Source organism: Colias philodice, chromosome 18, assembly GCF_061535455.1.
Source record: "Colias philodice isolate Cphi_HAF_F1 chromosome 18, ilColPhil1 Martin Lab GWU primary, whole genome shotgun sequence".
Classification (NCBI taxonomy): domain Eukaryota; kingdom Metazoa; phylum Arthropoda; class Insecta; order Lepidoptera; family Pieridae; genus Colias; species Colias philodice.
The window spans coordinates 320,798-340,443 of NC_143103.1; the positions used below are offsets into that span (position 1 = coordinate 320,798).

The window sequence follows — 19,646 nt, forward strand, 5'->3', positions numbered from 1 at the left end:
ATACCAACGTTGACAAGAGAGAATTTTAGTATAGTTGGTTCTTTGATGTTTGATATACTGTTTCTCTTCCTATTTCGGTTAGAGTCCGGGCTGTCTGGCTGGCCACAGTGGTTGCGTTTATTAGTGCGCATCTTATCATGTTGATGTAATTTCACTTATTTCGATGACATTTTAATTATTTTGAAATAAAAAATTGCGTATGGCACCTATTTAACAACGAAAAAACGTCTTGCAATAAAAAATTTATGTCTCATGGATCTATCTAAAGGCAAAATATTAAAAATTACGCGTTAATATGACTTTAAATTACGGATATTTTCCTGTGCGCACTAATAAACGCAACCACTACCGCGAGCCAGACAGCCCGGACTTTAACCGAAATAGCAAGAGAAACAGTATATCAAAAACCCAACTATACTAAAATGACTTTTTTTAAAACGTTTATAGCTCCCGTACCATAATGATTTCTTTCAATAATAAATTATTGCTATGCAGAAAAGGAGAAAAATTACTGCAGTAATATAAAATTATTTAAAGCTGAACTTTTATTCTCATAATTCAGATTTATCTAATCATTAGCGGTAAATAAAAACAACATTTAAATAAGTTTAAAATTTCTTTAATTTTATTTACAGTCAGTACAGGTAAATAAAAACAACATTTATATAAGTTTAAAACTTCTTTAATTTAGAGTCATTTACTCATACGAGAAGTACCTTTTTTATAAATATTTTCTAATATTTTAATATCATTGACACGGCGCGGCGCGGCGGTACTTTTTAGGGTTGAGAAAAACTGAAATAAAAAAATTTCAGTATTGTTAGCTATAACTGTGAAGTTATAAAAAAGGAAAGATAAATTCTTCTCAAATAAATTTTTAAATAAACACGCTTTAGCATTCCCTAGTGTAGATGTGTTCTATATCATTAAAATTTTATTAATTATTTATCTACATAAAAAATAAGAAAGTTTTAATATAGCCCATATTCTTATTATTTATAAACTTTACGAATCCTCTCCAGGAAGCTTTTGCTAACTTGTGGCTTTTTATTAATAAACTAATTTTGTTTTAAAATAATGTGCATAATATTACCTTTAGAATTTATATCTGTATTCAAGTAGCAAAAAATTTAATAAGTTGTCTGTACAATTTGTCAATGTCAAAACTGTGACAAACGCCAAACTTTGAAAACTAACGGATACAAATAAATATAATAGTGGGAAATTATTCGGAATAAAGTAGTATTTATTTAGGTACAAATTTTACACTTTGGATTTTGCGGAATTCAATGTTTCACTGTTATTATATTTGAGTTAAAGGAAAACAACAAAATGCACATCAAAACTATAGTTTTAGATGGTTTTAAGTCCTATGGAAATCGTGTGGAAGTTACCGGCTTTGATCCAGAATTTAATGCTATTACTGGATTAAATGGGACGGGAAAATCAAATATTCTAGATTCTATATGTTTCGTATTGGGAATTACAAATCTATCCAATGTAAGTTAGTCCAAACATTTGATTTCCATGTTTAGTATCTTATTCAAAGTATGCTAAGTTGATTACATGTTTTTTACATTTCTTACTACATTCCGAATAGTTTTTGGTTTATTGAGTTATCAAATTGTGTTGATTCCTTTGTAGGTGCGTGCAGGAAGCCTTCAAGAGCTGATTTATAAGCATGGGCAAGCTGGTATTACAAAAGCCACCGTGAGCATCACATTTGACAACAGGAATAAGAGGCAAAGTCCTATTGGGTATGAGAACCATGATGAGATCACTGTTACAAGACAGGTAAATGATATTATCCATTCTTCACTTGACTATTCTCTGCCATTTAAATAGCTTAGACAATAGTAAGGTCTCTTTTTTATGGATAAGTGAAGAAAAAAAATATTTTTAAGAAATACAATTAGCACTTCTCTGAGCTAATTTTAGTGTATCAAAATAATAGTAATAAGTTAATTTAAATGCTCTCTCTTTTAGGTTGTAATGGGTGGTAAGAACAAATATCTGATAAACGGCATCAATGTCCAAAACAAGCGAGTGACAGACTTGTTCTGTTCTGTTCAGCTGAATGTGAACAACCCACATTTCCTCATCATGCAGGGCAGGATCACTAAAGTGCTGAATATGAAACCACCTGAGGTATTCTTTATTATTATTTAAAAAATGTAAAAGCAGATGTTTATTTAAGTCAAAAATAATTCCGGTGTGCTTTTTATGTACCAAATTGTAATGGGAATTCCTACTAATGAAAGAAACAAGTATTGTAGTATAATTTAATTTTTTTATTGTTGATTCATTTTAAAGCAAGGTGTCATGTTTCTATTGAGAAGCAGATGCATTGCACATGTCAATCAATTTTCTATTCTTTTTTTGCCTATTTGCAAAATGTAATTAGATTTCAATGTCCTGCTCAATATAAACTGTTTTATTTGTATTGATTATTTTTGAAACTAAGATATCTTTGTAGTCATTCTCATGTGCCATACTATCCTAAGGTCACGATCACATAAATATAAATTTCTAGCCAAAAATGTTGCTTCATTTTTAGATATTGTCAATGGTGGAAGAAGCGGCAGGTACAAGGATGTATGAAGCTAAGAAGCAAGCTGCTCAGAAAACTATTGAGAAGAAAGATGCCAAGCTGAGGGAGCTCAATGATGTTTGTATTTTTTAATTTATTTCGTGTTTTGTTTAGTTTGTAGTTGTGTATGAGTTGTCTTATATTTTTCAATTTTTTTCATAGCAACTAACAAATTAAATTTGAAATAATAACTTTAAAACGAACATGTTATAATATTCTAGATAATAAGGGAGGACATAGCTCCAAAACTGCAGAAGCTACAGGATGAGCGAGCCCAGTTCCAAGAGTACCAGAAGGTGGTTAGGGAGTTGGAAAATCTTACAAGACTGCATGTGGCTTGGAAGTAAGAAGACCTGTTATCATTTATTATATATCCTTTTTTTATGTCTAAGATATCTCTCTAGATCTTAAGTTATACAGTGCAACCTCGATATAACAAATTGGAAGGGAATCAAGTAATTCGTTGAACTGAGGTTCGTTATGTTGAAGTTAGCTTGGTCTAAAATTCGTTATAAAGAGGTAAAAAAATAGTTTTAACAATAGTGATGAGCAGCAGTGTTTACATTACTTTCCATTAATCAAAAATGATCGTTTTACGAACAAAAGCATGTTGAAACCTGTCGCGACATGAATCACATACTATGAGATTAAGACCTCATTCACACGAGAGTTAAAAAAGCGTTGCGTTAAAACCCGGCGTTGGCGCTTTTTAAACGTTCTCTCTGTGGTTGTTCATACTAACGCTTTAAAATCACTCATGTCTCGTCTCTGGCTTCAGTAAGACGTGGAAATGGTTTCTGCTAAATTAATGGCACTAGCGATTTGTGTTATTAAAAGACGAAAAAGAAAACAAAAGGCATTCTGGGTACATCCTCTGAATGAACAGAGATACTTAAAAGTGCAGTTTGTGACACTGTACGAAGAGTTAAGGCAATACCCCGGAATTTTTTTAATTATTTTCAGATGTCTATAACGATTTTGAATACAGGAACGGAAGTGACTATAATTAATAGTTCGGGATCAACAATCCACGACATCGTATCGATTTTCTGATGATTATAAGCACAACAAACACGTGCTACCGCTGAGCGAGCGTGCGGCATACTGAACGCAGCGCCGGCGCTTTTTTAGCGCTCGTCTGAATAATAGTAAGAAGTTTCCTATGGTCTATTTTGTTTAACGCCCAACGCCGAGCGTTGAAAATACAACACTGCGCGATAAAAAAGCGTCGCGCTTTAAAAGCGCTGACGTGTGAACATATACTTGGGAATGCATTTGTTCTATTTGGACGCTTTTTTAACGGACGTTAAAAAAGCTCTCGTGTGAATTAGGTCTTAGGATCATTACATTGGTTGGAACTTTATATAAAGGTTTTGGGTTGACGAAATTGAGGTATTTATACTTTTTCTTGATAGTTAAAAATTCGTTATTCGGTTGTTCTCAAAAAATGTTCGTAATGTATCTTATGGACAATTCAAGACATTCATTAAAACAAAGAATTTGTTAAATCAAGGAAATCGTTATATTGAGGTTCGTTATATTAAGGTTGTACTGTATATGAAACAAAGCTTCTTATACATTGTTTCTAGTTCAAGTATAGCAATACAAACTCTGTTTCATTTGATTTCAAATAACCAAAATAAAAAAAATACCCGAAGTAAACTCATGAAGGTGATTCCTGATTGATAAATGTGCATGTGCAAAGTATGTATACTAACTATTTTTGTTGACATTTATAAGGCTGAGACACTATAGAATTATTCATATAAGCAATATTTTATACTGGAACAAAGTGTAACAGACCATCAATACTACACTAATGTTACAGATATGTGACAGCAGAAAAGAGCGTCGGTGAAGCGAACAGCAAAGTGACGGAAGTGACAAATGAGATCCAAGAGAAGAAAGACAAGATTGAGAGCAACATCCAGGAAGCACAGGAGCTTGATACACAGGCCACTGACTTGAATAGACGACTGGATGAGGTAAGATACTGATCACTATTCTTAATAAAATCTTTATTAAGAATAGTGATTTGAATATTAGTAGATTTTTTTTGAAGATTTGTCATCTATACTAATATTATAAAGCTGAAAAGTTTGTTTTATTTGTTGGAACGCGCTAATCTCAGGAACTACTGGTCCGATTTGAAAAATTCTTTCGGTTTTATATAGCCCATTTATCGAGGAAGGCTATATATATAGGCTATATATCATCACGCTAAGACCAAGAGGAGCTTGTAGGTTAAAGATTTTCATTGTCTTTCAAGAGGATTTTGTAAAGGAGTGTGCATTGTATAAATAAAAGCATTAAAAATATTGTTAAATATGTCTTTATTGCTATTTAATGTGCAAATTAAATAAATAAATAAAAATTTCAGAACAATTTTCAGACACGGCATAATTATACTAAGCTTTCGCTTGTGTTGTGGAAACCAGATGGCTGATAAACATACATATACAATTTTAAATAAATACTTATATAGATAACTATTTTACCGCCCGCGGCTTCGCCTGCTTTGTCTAAAACCTAATAAATTATATACTAAAACCTTCCTCTTGAATCACTCTATCTATTAAAAAAAACCGCATCAAAATACGTTGCGTAGTTTTAAAGATTTAAGCATACAAAGGGACATAGGGAAATAGGGACAGAGAAAGCGACTTTGTTTTATACTATGTAGTGATTAACAATATTGTGTTATAAAATGCACAGGAGAGCGGCAGCATACTAGCTACACTAGAAAGCGAAGCCGCGAACGCGGAGCGGCGCGAAGCGAGCGCGGGCGCGGCACAGCGGGCCGCTAAGGACGCGTTAAATGCGCACGAGGCCAAAGCGAGACTACTGCAGCGGGCGCTCAATGATGATAGGACTGCCTTGGCTGATAAGCAGGCTGTGCTGCAGCAGGTGGGTGATATTTCATAATAACTGATATATTTGCGGGATGTAAAACGGTAAAAATGTTGAAATTTTGCAATTTATGTTTTTTTCGTTACAATTCAATTTAGAGTTCCATTACTTTAAATAAGTAAATCTTCTATGTATATAAAACTCAAAGGTGACTGATATAGTGATCTATCAACGCACAGCCCAAACCACTGGACGTATCGGACTGAAATTTGGCATGCAGGTAGATGTTAGAACGTAGGCATCCGCTAAGAAAGGATTTCCCGAAATTCTTGCGGGAACGGGGAAAAACGGGGATGCACGTACAAAGTCGTGGGCTAGTGAGAATTAAAAAGCAAAAATTAATTCAATTTTTTGTTAAAATTTTGTTAAAGTTGAAAAAAAAAAAAAAACCATTAAAGCTTTAACACGTTTTATTCTCATAATTAAAACCCTCCAGGCGTCATCAACATTCGACACCCTCCGTACAGCGAGCGCAGACAGCGAGCAGCAGCTGGCGGCAGCGCAGGCCAAGTTCCTCGCAGTCAGCTCCGGCAGGGAAGACGCTGCTTCCTCGCTGCAGGATCAGCTTATGGGTAAGCCATTCACTCTGCTTAAATCTTTAGTTTTTAACGTGATAACGTTTTTAAAATCGTTTTAGTCAGGTGACATGTTCAGAAATTTGTGTCACACCAAAACCTCACGAGCGCGATCGCAGGTATAATGAGAGAGAGACGGACCGATCTCCCGTCTCATCTCGAGCGCTGCCACCAATAAGACGTTATCACGTAAACATCTCGATCGTAAACCTACTTTACAAACAACCAATTTTTTTTTCTCGTCTTTAAAATCAGTACTGTACACTGGGTACCATGACAGATATAAAATTGGTCTATAATATATGTTAGTTGAAGAAATATAAATTCAGTGTCATCATACAATATAATACTAATTCAAAATGCAAAAATGAGTTTATACAATTAGTCAGGTGGTAAGAAAGTGATGTAGTCTACTTTTTACTGGGATCTGAGAATTTCCTGTGAAAAACCATTGCTTTCTAAATATCTTACAATTTAATGTGATAAAAACTTCCAGAGGCGAAACAGCAAGCTTCCGAAGCGTCGACGCGGATATCTCAAAGCATCATGGAGAAGCGTCACGCAGAGGAGCGGCTCAAGGGCCTGGAACGGGAGTTTAACTCGAGCAGTGCACAGTACAAACAGGATCTGGATGTTATACAGAAGAACGAGGCCGAGGTGGAGCGGCTACAGGTGTGTATCCTACTACTATTATAAAGGCGAAAGTTTGTAAGTATGAATGTATGGATGTTTGTTACTCTTTCACGTAAAAACTACTGAATGGATGTGAATAAAACTTTACCACAATATAGCTTATACATCAGAATAACACATAGGATAGGTTTTATCCCGGAAATCCCACGGGAACGGGAACTATGCGGGCTTTTCTTTGAAAACGCGGGCGAAGCCGCGGGTGGAAAACTAGTTAGTGAATATGTGGTGATAAAAATGGATCTTTTTTCTCAACGTTGAACTGCGAAAAACAGATTCAGGAATAATATACATACATAAATGAAGTCGGAAGATCAAATTTTCGAAATTTAATTTATTTCCCGCACAGAACAGTAAAGTAGATAGAAGTGTGATGTGGGCGTGGCCCACGTGTCACTTGTAAGGTAAGATCACCTAACTTGCTCTCAGTTGCGCGCAGAAAAATATTCGAGTCGGTTTTCTTCAAAAGTCAAACCTTTTTTCCATATTTATTCATTAATTATGACGTGTTGTTCGGTATTAGAGTCCAAAAATGATAGCAGACGAAATAATATCAGCAATGAAGGCATTTCATACCATCGGTAAGTCTTATTTTTATTTATTTTACATATAATATTTTATGTTATAACTTCGCTTGTAATTTGTCAAAATTGTATACAAATATCTAGTCAAAATGAACCTTAATCCGTAATAAATTAGTACTATTATAGATTGAACAGCAAACAAGACTTTCTGGAATATTATTGCAATAAACAAACGAATGTCGCTTTAGTGATGCTTGTGGCGCATATCGACAGTATCGATACTTTAGAAAAGACAAACATTATAAATATTAAATTTTATTTTATTTTTCCTTAGCTTTCATTTGTCCAATTTATTTATAGATTTCCCAAAGAGGCTAATTTAAAAGATAAATGGATAAATGCAACGTGACGAGTTAACTGGATGCCGAACAGCACTAAGCGGTCTAACAAAGGCCACCGATACAGCAAACCTACGGCAGTTCCAAGATTTAAAATAATGCATATTTTCTGTTTGTATTGTGTAAATATAGATTAATACTATTCTATTCCGTTTTTTATTTAATAATAATAATATAAAAAGACGTACTTAGTAGTAATAAACATACTCCAAAATGTGACACATTATACTATACTCATATAATAGAAAGAAAAAAAAAATATACAAAAAAATATTTATTTGTGAATTATCGATAACAAGGCTGACATCCCTCAGGGCATAGCATCAGATAAATATCAAGTTAATGTCATTAATGTTGAGTGACACAAATTTCAACCTTATCTCTATGTGTGGAGTTTCAAAGTTATATCTATCGAAAATTAACGCCCTCTGTTGTGGAGTAGCTGAATGTTTTCGAATTTGGAATTTCTGTGCAATGAGAAACAAAGCAGCTAATGTACCTAGGGATGTTATACTAAAATAAACCGTAACATGGTGCGTTAGGGTACATATTGAAATGCTGAATTTATAACCTAAGTCAGTTTTTACTCAAATTAAGCTGTCCAATCAAAGGCATAGATTACTTGTAGTGTACTGTATAATTATCGGTTTAAATGTGTGGGTTTGGCGACACTGGTTTTCATAGTAATTATGACATTATAGCACTTCTATTTGTTTTTAATGTTCTGTGATTTCCCGCTAATACTTGTGTCAGTGACATGTGCATTAGTGTCCGGCGGGTCATTGATATGTGTGTCAGCGTCACTTGTGTTAGTATTCGGCGTGTCGGTGTCATCTCTGTCAGCGTACCTGTCCGTTTCCGGCTCGTTAGTGACACGTGTAAGTGAAACGTGTTTAATTGACACGTGCAAGTGACACGTTTGTGTCAGAATAATTTATTTTATTTATTTTTATTTTTATTTCTTTATTTGTATCAGGCAGCATTGCCCATATATTGTTAGTAGTACTTATTCTAGTGTTAGTAAAACTGCATATACTTATTTTTAGATTTAAGAGTTACAAGCCATTTTTTGTTGATAAAATTATGTACATTATTGAGAACTTTTAAAATACTATTATCATTTTTATTAATTCTATCCCTAATTGAAAAAATGTTTTTCCTTAATATAGCATAAAAATCATCTACTCTGTATAATACAAACATATGAGATGCACTACAAAAACGGGGCAATCCCATGAACATCCTGAATGCATTATTATATTGTACTCTAAATGTGTTCATTGTTTTTCGTGTATGCTTTACCCATAAGCTACTTGTATGTAGAATAATGCGTGTTTCAATGTTAGTTATGTTTCTCGTCTATGTATACCGGGTGTAATCGTTAAGTGTGCACAGGCGATTATTTCGTAATTATTACAGTATCAAAAAACTTTAAACTGATATCGAAAGTAAATTACCTAATCAGTAAAATGACAATAATAACTTTTTAAAAATAAAACGAGAAATATCCAAAAGGTTACATTAAACACTCCCATACATTGAATTTCCCATACATTTTGTGTTCAAAGCAAATGTTCGAAGTGACGTCCTCGTTTTGGAATACCATTGTATTCCACATCGAGCTCTATTAACAGTTTCTAAATGAATTTACATTAAAATTTGCGAAGTAATTTAAGCACAAAACCAAAAAAAGAACCAAAATTTTTTATATTACTTGTTTGGGATAGTCAATAGTCATATCTCATGCTAAATTGTATGGGAGTGTTTGATGTAAAATTTTGGATATTTCCCATTTTATTTTTAAAAAGTTATTATTGTCATTTTACTCATTAGGTAAAGGGCTTTCGATATCGGTTAAAGTTTTTTTGATATCTGCAATAGTTACGGAATAATCGCCTGTGCACACTTAACGATTACACCCTGTATATTGTATGCTCATGTGGCTGCGGGTGGCAGGCGCAACTGTCGAGCATGTCGTTCAGCCCGGCGCACAGCACGCAGCTGCAGCAGCAGCAGCGCACTGCAGCAGCGGACGTGCGGCGCGCTCGGGACCGCGCCGAGCAGCTCGCGGCGCGGCTGCAGCGCTGCGAGTTCCGCTACGAGCCGCCGGAGCCGCACTTTGATGCGAGGCGCGTTGCGGGTGAGTGTCGTGTGTCTGCTGCAGTTTGCTGCAGCAGCGGTGTGCGGTGGTAAACGTATCGTGGAAATAATAGAAAAGCATTAATAAGAACAAAAATGGACCTACAATAGATCCTTGGGGAACACCAATGTTAATACAAGTGCTGCAAGAAATTATTTCCATTGACAACTACGTATTGTATCTTATTTTGAAGGTATGGAGGTAAGGATTTCGTAGCCAAACCTTAAATTCCAGAATAATTCCGTTTCGGCAGTAGAGTGTGTGTTCTACAAAGTCAAATGCTTTGGTGAAGTTACAAAATATCGCTTAGTCTTTCTAGGGGTGGGATTTCCCTCTTATTTTTATTTTATGTGTGTCCAAAGTGTTAACCTCCGCATCCGTGTTCGAGGGCCCTTTTTACCCGACTACGGCAAAGCAAAAGGAGGGTTATGATTTTGACAGGCTATGTATGTATGTATGTATGTATGTATGTATGTATGTATGTATGTATGTATGTATGTATGTATGTTCATCTGTTCCCTCGTAACTTCTAAACTACTTATCAGAATTCGACAAATGACATATCATTAGAAGCGTCTTAATTGTCCGCTGGTTATAGGCTATATGGGGTTTCACAAAATCTAATGTGGCGCCCTCTAGCGGACAAAACATACAGAGTAAAAAAATAAAGTTAAGATAAATATGCCGTGTTTGGTATCATTTGAAAGCTTTTTACTTGCACATTTTGAATATATATATATTACTAGCATTTGCTTGTGACTTTACCTGTATTCATGGGCTGATTGCATATAATTCACATCTTTTCGTTCATAGCTTCTTTATTAGTTCATCAATTTAACTTTTGTTTTATACTTTTTCAGCGTCGTTTTTTGTCGTAGTTGGGTTTTAGTTGTTTTACTTTTTATCTTGTCTGAAATATTTTGTTCAATTTTAGGTACCGTATGCAGGCTGATAGATGTCGTCGATCCTAAATATTGTACGGCGCTGGAGACGGCAGCTGGAGGAAGAGTGAGTTATTTTTATTTTCTAGTTTAAGAGTAGTAGTGGTTTATTGAATAATTTTGTCTTTTTTGTTAATATTTAACTCGAAGGACCAAAAATGAAAAGAATATATTTTTATCAATTTTATTGTATTTATTACAGCTGTACAACGTGGTGGTAGACACGGACGTGACGAGCAAGCTGCTGCTGCAGCGCGGACGGCTGCAGACGCGCACGACCATCATCCCGCTCAACAGGATCGCGCCGCACGCGCTCGACCCGCGCACCGTGCGCACCGCGCAGGACATCGTGAGTGTGTAGCGACACCTCGCTCTGAATCGCGCAAGCGAAATGTTTTCACTATAGAGCATATATACAACTTTCCGACATCATCCATCGGGGACTTTACGGCCGGCCAGTCGAGTAGACTGGTCGAGGATCCTCCCTTTTTCGATGGAGGAATTCCACCTTCCTTCCTCCACAAGTGCACTGTGTGTGCAGCGTTCTGGCCGCTACACGATTATCATCCCGCTCGATAGGATCATTTTCACTTTAAGCTCATTTACGAACTTTACACAGGTCTTCTCCGTGGTGCTACTTTTATTTCGGTCTCCAAAACTTCAATAAATCATATTTTATGAATATTTACATCGATACCTAAAATGTTTGCAACATATGTTGACAGGGCGGTGGTCCGGACAAGGTGCAGCTAGCGCTGGACCTCATTACCTTCGAGCCGCGTGTCCGGGCTGCCATGAGCTGGGTGTTCGGCAACACGCTGGTGTGCTCGGACCTGGACACGGCCAAGCGCGTGACGTTCGACCCGCGCGTGCGCACGCGCTGCGTCACGCTCGACGGGGACGTGTTCGACCCGTCCGGGACGCTGTCCGGTGGGGCGCGGGCTAAGGTATGTGCAATCTTCGTTGATGATTAAGTGAAATAAACTGTTTGGCAATAAATATATTCTTCTTTCTTTCAAATGGTACTCGAAGGACCGAATTAGAATTGTTATTATTAAAATAAATACAGCCCGCGTATCATGATATCTTATAGCGTGTTTCCAGTGTGTAAGAATATACAGGTCACCTAGCGCCATCACTTTCCGACACTGGAAATAATACTGCTACAAGGTGGGCCAAAAGAAATCACCCTATTGGAAGATGCTCTCATTTTTGCAAATGGCCGCCAATGTCAAATCTGTTTTGATATTTGTGTACTGGACAGATGTAGAATACAAGTGAACAAGCCATGGAGCGATACAGTACCCAATAACGCGGAATAATCGTGTCAACTTTTTTGCGTAACAATGCGTCGCCGATTCCCCGGCCGTCCGACACTGACTGCGCAAACACTGCGCCGTTTGGCCACCAACCTTGAAGAGTATGGGACCACACGAGACGTTGCCAAGAGTGGCCGGCCCCGGAGCGCCCGTTCTGTCGAGAATATCGCCGCTGTTGCCGAGGAAGTCGAGCTGTCGCCGGAAACATGCTACGGGCACGGTGCACGCTATAGGGCCATGTTGACTGAGTTTTTTTCTGCCGCAATTGGACGAATTAGGACTGGAGAATATGTGGTTCCAACAGGACGGAGCAACGGCACACACTGCGCGAGCCACAACCGATATTCTGAGGGCGGCTTTCCCGGGTCGCCTCATCTCTCGTTTTAGCGATTTGCACTGGCCCGAAAGATCGCCCGATTTAACCGTTCCAGACTTTTTTGTGGGGTTTTTTTGAAGTCCCGTGTTTACATGAACAAGGCTGAGACCTTGGAAGCCCTCAAGGACAACATTAGACACGAGTGCGAGAATTTGTCGCCCGAAGTTCTCGCTGAAGTGATGAGAAATGCCATAAAACGAGCCCGTATGGCAATCAATTGTGACGGCGCCCATTTGGCCGATATCATCTTCTCGACTTAACCAATAAAATTTTAAAGGTTCAAATAAACATAATCAAAAAACAGAATCGAAGTTTTTCATTTAGAAAAAAAATGAGAGCCAAACAACATCGGATGACTTCTTTTGGTCCACCTTGTATTATACATCCGAAAGTAGAGTGAAGTTTTACACCTACACAAGTAAGTTTAGTTAACTCATGAGCAAAATAAGAATCCTATTTTTTACATTTTAAAGTAATGTTTCCATGATACTTATCCAGGGTGGTTCACTACTGGTACAACTGGCGGAGTTAAAAGAACTTGAGAAGCAACTGGAGCAGTTGGAGGCCCAATACGCGCAGTGCACGGCCGAACTCAACTCGATGCAGAGCGCTGGGGAAAAGTACGCGGCTATGAAGCAGAAGTGAGTTATTATTATTAGTTGTAGGTAGAAAAATAATTCAATACATTTCAGAGAACTAAGATCGTGCAATAGTTTGGTCAAAAAGAAAAATAGAACACAATATGACAAAAGACCGCATCTACGTTTACCACCGAGCGTGATCGCGATCAAATGCCTGCCCTGTTTTAAATATAAAAAAAGACTGTTGTTTTGGTTAGCTACTTGATCTCCTATGATGAAAATGCTACTTCGCTTCGATCGATAGTATAGGTAAAAAGCTGTGGACTCACCGCTGCTGCTGGAACTGACGTGGCAGTTCCCACTACACGAGTTACGATTAAACACACGCGAATGGGTCCTGCTTACGGTTAAGCTCGAAGGACCATAAAGATGTACGGTTCGTACACCTGGGGATGCTGCTGCTGATAATAAAACTAAGCTGCTAAGATTATATGCTTTAATGATGCTATGCTGTTACGCTAAGAGTTACACACGTACGCGGCTCGCGACGTTTTAACGTGAACTAACGCTATATGAAAATGAAAATGCTGTGACATACAAAAAATGATGATTTTGCACTCTGTACGGTTGCACCGTACAACTGTTGTTGACCTTAAGATTATCTATTCATTGTCTACCATTTTCTTCCAGAGACTAGATCAGTTAGGATAATCTGTCCTTCCCATACGTTGTAAAAAAATTGAATTGTCATACCATATCTGGTAATCTTGCCCGGAAATAACTTGTTGCCTTATTTATCCGGTACCTAGTGTTCTAAAAAGTGACACATAATAATATGTAAATGGTTATGTGATCTATTCGGTACCTAGTGTTCTATAATGTGGGATATAATATTATATCCATGGTTATGTAGGCTGGAGATGTCCGAGCACGCATTGGGCGTGTCCCGCGCGCGCGTGGCGGCCACTGCGCACGCACAGCTGCACCAAGAGATACAGACGCTTAGGGAACAGGTGCGTATATAACTGACTCCTCTCTTGTCTTCTGTTCCCGTTACTCAAATGTACATTTTATTTCTTCTTATTTATTTATTTCTACTTAACGTTTAATGATAAAAATTTGTTTAAGTAGAAAAAATTGGAAAGCTTAGACATTTTTTTGATAACTGGAAATTTAATTAAGGGTCAGTAATAAATCATCATTAGTACATGATGGATAATTTCATTTTATAATTACGTTAATACAGGTAACACAGCTAAGTAGTGCGTTGGAAGAAGACAAGAAAACGCAAACTGAAGCCGCGGCACGCGCTAAGGAATTAGAGGCTAAAGTGAAAGATATTAAGGGACATAGAGAGAGGTAAGCTATAATATAGAGTAGTTTAAAAATCGTGTTTTACAATATTTTAACAACCATTTTATCTTAAGTAATTTATTGTTTACGGGTTAATTTTATAAATGATTTCAATATATTTTGTATATTTGTATTTCTGGATCTCCAGATATTCATTTTGCAATTTGTACCTTACTGCTTATATTTTTACCGACAGTTTTATGTTTTCCAATCTCCAGAGAGTTCAAAAAAGCGGAGCTAGCGTTAAAGAAAGCGAAAGAGGAAGCAGAACACCACAGCAGCACCTGGAAGCAGCGGGAGCAGGAGTTCGAGACGCTCCGCCTGGAGGTGCAGGAGCTGCAGGCGGCTGTGACCGGCTCGGAGACGCAGCTGCGGGACACTGAGCAGGCGGCCGGGGGACTGGCGGCTGCTCTGGAGACGGCGCAGCAGGAGCATAAGGAAGCGCTCGTGAGTTGGGGAATTTATAGGGGGAAACTATTTTAGGAGTTGCAGAAGTAAGGACTTGATGAGATGAAGTACATACGTGAAAGTAAGGCCCATATCCATATTTTTTTATTTTATTCTTCCCCATTCTTATAAACCTGGCATTTCTCACTTTCATTGTTAAGAAGTGTTCAAAATAAATTGTTGTCTCTAGATTTAACAAATATTCTAAAATCCATTTAATTTCAAAACACAATTTTATAGAAAAACTTCATTTAATTTTGGCAAAATGCCATTTTTCGGACAACAATTCACTTTGTTCCCCTCCCAGGATGCAGTCAAAGAACTGCAAAGCCGCATAAAGAAGCAGAAAGCAGCAATCGCCAGCCGCAACACGGAGGTGGCCAAGCTGCTGCAGAAGAAGGACAAGCTGCTGAAGAGCAATAACGAGCTGGAGCTGAAGATAAAGGAGCTCGAGTATAAGATAAAGGAGTTACAGACTGAAGCTACGGACTGTGAGAAACGGGTAAGATAGATGGAAATAAAATGCTTACATTGAAAGATGACAAATTTGTGTGCCCATTTTAATTGGTTAAAAGTCATTAGATTACAAAAATGTATCTGGCTTTCCATCTTTTTCGTTTAAAGATGTAAAATTTGTCCATGCATCAATCCTTAATTATTATGAGGTCAATACAGCTGTTATCATTAAAATGTGTTACAATATAAGACATTTTTTATCAAACCAAACGATTCTTGTCATTAATATAAATCAAAAACAAAAGTGGCTCCAGTACACTTCCTTGAGGTACCCCGAATATGTTGACTATAATATAGTTAGGCTGTTGCGTTTGGTTTTCATGAAATCTGTTTTTGTGATGGTAACTCATAGCTTAGTTTTAAAGGTACCAATGTAATATGAATGACACGTACGCCAATATTTTATAATTTATATGCGAGAGATTCGTGAGTAACATTGTCAAATGCTTTAGATAAGGCAAAATTTTTTTTGGGTTTTTATTATTTGTTTTCTTTTCTACTGTTTTAAGGATTTTAAATAAGTGTGTTTTCGATGTTTTTAAATTATTTTAACTGGATTTTTAATTTGGCCGTTTGATTTTTAACCCGTTAAATGTTTCTGGTGCCAGATTAAGGCGTTAGAGAACGAGCACCCGTGGATAGCGTCGGAGCGGCAGTACTTCGGAGCAGCGGGCGGGCTGTACGACTGGGGCGCGCGGCCGCATGACGTCACCGCGCAGCGCGTGGCGCAGCTGCGCGAGCGCCGCGACCGCCTCGCGCGCGGCCTCAACGCGCGCGCGCACACGCTGCTCGGCAGTGAGGAGCAGCAGGTACTGTGCGACTGGGCGCCGGCCGCATGACGTCACCGCGCAGCTGTTGTGTACTATGTGCTAGAAAACTAAAAAATAGGGAATTTATAAGCAAAATAAATATTTAAAATTGAACTGAAAAACAATGCAACTGAAAAACAGTGTTGAGGTGTTTACAAATAGTTAAAACTAGTTTTGTTGTGGTGTGCTTAGTACCAGGACGTGCTGCGCAAGAAGCAGATCGTGGAGGCGGACCGCGCCAAGTTGGTGGCGGTGATGGGCGAGCTGGACGAGAAGAAGCGGCGCACGCTGGTGGCGGCGTGCGCGCAGGTCAACCGTGACTTCGCCTCCATCTTCAGCACGCTGCTGCCCGGCGCGCAGGCGCAGCTGCGGCCGCCGCCCGGCCTCTCCGTGCTCGACGGGCTTGAGGTGATGCGGTGCTCCTTCGAGCCGGATCTTATCAAATTATCTCAATTTTAACGCTTTTTCCGAATGTCAATCAAAATCTTTAGTTTGTTACTAGAATAATTTGTTACTAGTGTCCGACCGAAACTGGTTTCCAGGCCGAAACCGAAACCGAAACCGAATGTTCGGCCGTGGCTTCAGTTTCGGCCGAAACCGAAACCGAAACCGAAACTCACGTGGTCAAGTATGAAATTTCTAAAAATACTGAACTTTGGGGGATTTTACCTATTATTTTGCCTTAATTAGGGCATAAAATGAAAACACAGTATATTAAATTTGTTGTAATCATTTATTTAATATAAGATAAAAAAATAATATTTTTAAAATATTAATAACTAACGGTCCGCCCCGGCTTCGCCCGTGGTACATATTTCGCAATAAAAGGTAGCCTATGTTCTTTCTCAGGGTCTAAAGATTATCTGTGCCAAATTTAATCAAAATCGATCCAGTAGTTTATGAGCCTATTCATTACAATCAAACAAACAAACAAACAAAGTTTTCCTCTTTATAATATTAGTGTAGATAACAATTTTATAATAATTATAACGCATGTCATTAAAGAAACGAATCTTAAATGGCGGCGCTTATCATTCCCTCTTGCTTACACACGGCCGTACGGCATGCAAAAAAAATTGGGAAAAGTAAAATCACTAAAATGTATTTGATTTTCCCTATAATAGTTTTTATCATAAATTAACAATGACAATTATGTATTTGCGATAGTACTTAAATAATGTTTTTTTTTGGAATTTGACAAAATATTTTCTTTGGGAAAAGTTGCTCAGTTTTATGGGCTCATTACAAGTATTATGGGGATTTTGTTGCATTCTGTATACGTAAATATGATAATTCATATAAATACACAAATACCATAACAAAAAAGTTTGTCAATAAACAATTTGAAATAATTAATAAAATACCCTACCATATGTCAGTGTCAGCTTTGGCCGCCATTGAAGATTCGTTTCTTTAATGAAACGTATAATTTTTATTATTTTTTCAAATTAAGTTCTCAGTAAAATCAGTCATCTAAATCAAATCAGTAATTGTAACTGTTACTTTAAATACTAAGTATTGGTATTTTGAGATCTTTTTCTTTATTAATAGAGTCTTTAATACTTTGGATTGGTATTTGTACTTAGAAGAATAATCTCTTTTAGGTACCTCTTATATAAAAATAATAATTATTAATTACTATTACACCCAGTTCCAATCTCAACATAGATAATCAAAAATTGTTTCCACCAGCGTGGGTCAACCAACGCTTTGACAGCGTCCGTCAAAGCGTTGCCGAGGAAAACGAAGTTAGGCGAGCGTGAACGTGTGTGAACTACGTTCACTGAACTTACGAAATAAGTTTCGGTTTCGGCAAAAGTTTCGGCCGATTTTGGCCGAAACTTGATTTTTGGCCGAAACTCGGCCGAAACCGAAACCGAAAGTTCGGTCGGACACTATTTGTTACAAAATAAATGTACGCGCATCAAATTTACGCATGTGTTTGTCTTTTGGTTATAAATTTAATGCAATGGTCCTTCGAGCCGGATCTTTTCAGTCGATATTATTTTTAACGTTTTTGACGAACGTATGAAGCTTTGATTAATTTATTTAACTAAATATGTGTGTTCAGGTGCGCGTGGGGTTCAACGGCACGTGGAAGGAGTCGCTGAGCGAGCTGAGCGGCGGGCAGCGGTCGCTGGTGGCGCTGTCGCTGGTGCTGGCCATGCTGCTGTTCCACCCGGCGCCGCTCTACATCCTGGACGAGGTGGACGCGGCGCTCGACCTATCGCACACGCAGAACATCGGCACCATGCTCAAGGATCACTTCCGACACTCGCAGGTACACCGAACTACTTTGTTCAGCGCCATGCTGATATTCAGCAGTAACAGCGGCTTGGACCACACTGTGCTTCTTGCTGATCTCGACTTTTACTATTTTACAGCGCGGAGCATCTGGCAACGCATATCCTGAATAATATTCAACAATCAACACCACACACAACATATTTTAATCTTGTTCCAATAAACATTAATATCCGACTCGAAGGACCATTTCATACAATTGTTCTACACTTACATACACTTCATAGTCTACCCCCTAGAAAATATGAACGTGTACCTACTACTAATTCTATTTACATCAACAATAACATCTGTATATTTCCTACAAATCACATAATTCCACAAATCATATCTCTGGTCCTTCGAGCCGGATTCTCGAACTACCCGCACTCATTTTACAATTTCTTTTCAGTTCATCATAGTATCACTAAAGGACGGAATGTTCAACAACGCCAACGTGCTGTTCCGCACGCGCTTCGTCGACGGCATGTCGGCTGTACAACGTACTGTTAATACCAGAAGATAAATAATTACAAATTTTAAGGAATTTACAAAATGTCTAAAATATTTTGAAGTGTTAATGAACTTTAATGAGCAAAATGTGCTTGTAAATTAAGGTTACAAACGTGTAAATATAGTTGTTATGTTAAGGTATTATATAAGTATCGTTTTAAAGCTTATGTAAAGCTAATGGAAAAAATTTGCCTAAATAATTATTCTTTCAAACTGTAATAGATATTGTATTATTTCGTTAATTTCTAACTCTAATTGGAGCTTATGTTTTAGAATTATGAATTTAAGTTTTTGTCATAAAAATGATGTGATTTGTGTTGAATAAAAGTTTTTTAAATTGTTTTTGGTTTTATTTCTCATTTGACTCCTGCTTTAAGAATTCCTGGGCAATGATTTACTTGATCTATAACTTAAATATATTATTAAATCATCTAAGTTCGAACGTAATCAATATTTTCTTATAAAGAAAATAGATATATCTCTTCCCTACCAGTTTTTATAACAAATCTGAAAGTCAAATATATATATTTTCTGAATTGATTGAACAAGACGAAGTTTTCCAAGAAATGAAATTTTTTATTCAATTTAAAGATATTTCATATGCATTGCATTTATAAATCTCATGCATTCAATAAACTCGCGACATGAAAAGTGCATATTATATCGGTTGGCTCGTAGCAT

The 19,646-nt window shown here is 37.3% G+C and overlaps 1 protein-coding gene across 1 annotated transcript; it reads left to right on the top strand.

Moving 5' to 3' along the window:
* The first annotated feature begins 1,183 nt into the window (after positions 1-1,183).
* Positions 1,184-19,298, top strand: SMC2 (structural maintenance of chromosomes 2). Its single transcript, XM_089706954.1, has 22 exons — positions 1,184-1,500; positions 1,645-1,794; positions 1,987-2,148; positions 2,558-2,668; positions 2,812-2,933; positions 4,419-4,575; positions 5,306-5,497; positions 5,937-6,072; positions 6,572-6,747; positions 9,644-9,827; positions 10,762-10,835; positions 10,971-11,117; positions 11,494-11,715; positions 12,962-13,104; positions 13,958-14,057; positions 14,291-14,403; positions 14,616-14,844; positions 15,152-15,346; positions 15,969-16,169; positions 16,362-16,577; positions 18,241-18,450; positions 18,865-19,298. Exons 1-22 carry the CDS (start codon positions 1,333-1,335, stop codon positions 18,976-18,978), a joined length of 3,522 nt encoding a protein of 1,173 aa, XP_089563080.1. The 5' UTR covers positions 1,184-1,332; the 3' UTR covers positions 18,979-19,298.
* Positions 19,299-19,646: the final 348 nt, after the last annotated feature.

Bases quoted from the DNA above. Each gene is read 5' to 3' on its own strand.
- SMC2 (XM_089706954.1), top strand. From the start codon at position 1,333: ATGCACATCAAAACTATAGTTTTAGATGGTTTTAAGTCCTATGGAAAT. The intron at 1,795-1,986 runs GTAAATGATATT...TCTCTCTTTTAG, and splicing joins AGATCACTGTTACAAGACAG to GTTGTAATGGGTGGTAAGAA. The intron at 16,170-16,361 runs GTACTGTGCGAC...TGGTGTGCTTAG, and splicing joins TCGGCAGTGAGGAGCAGCAG to TACCAGGACGTGCTGCGCAA.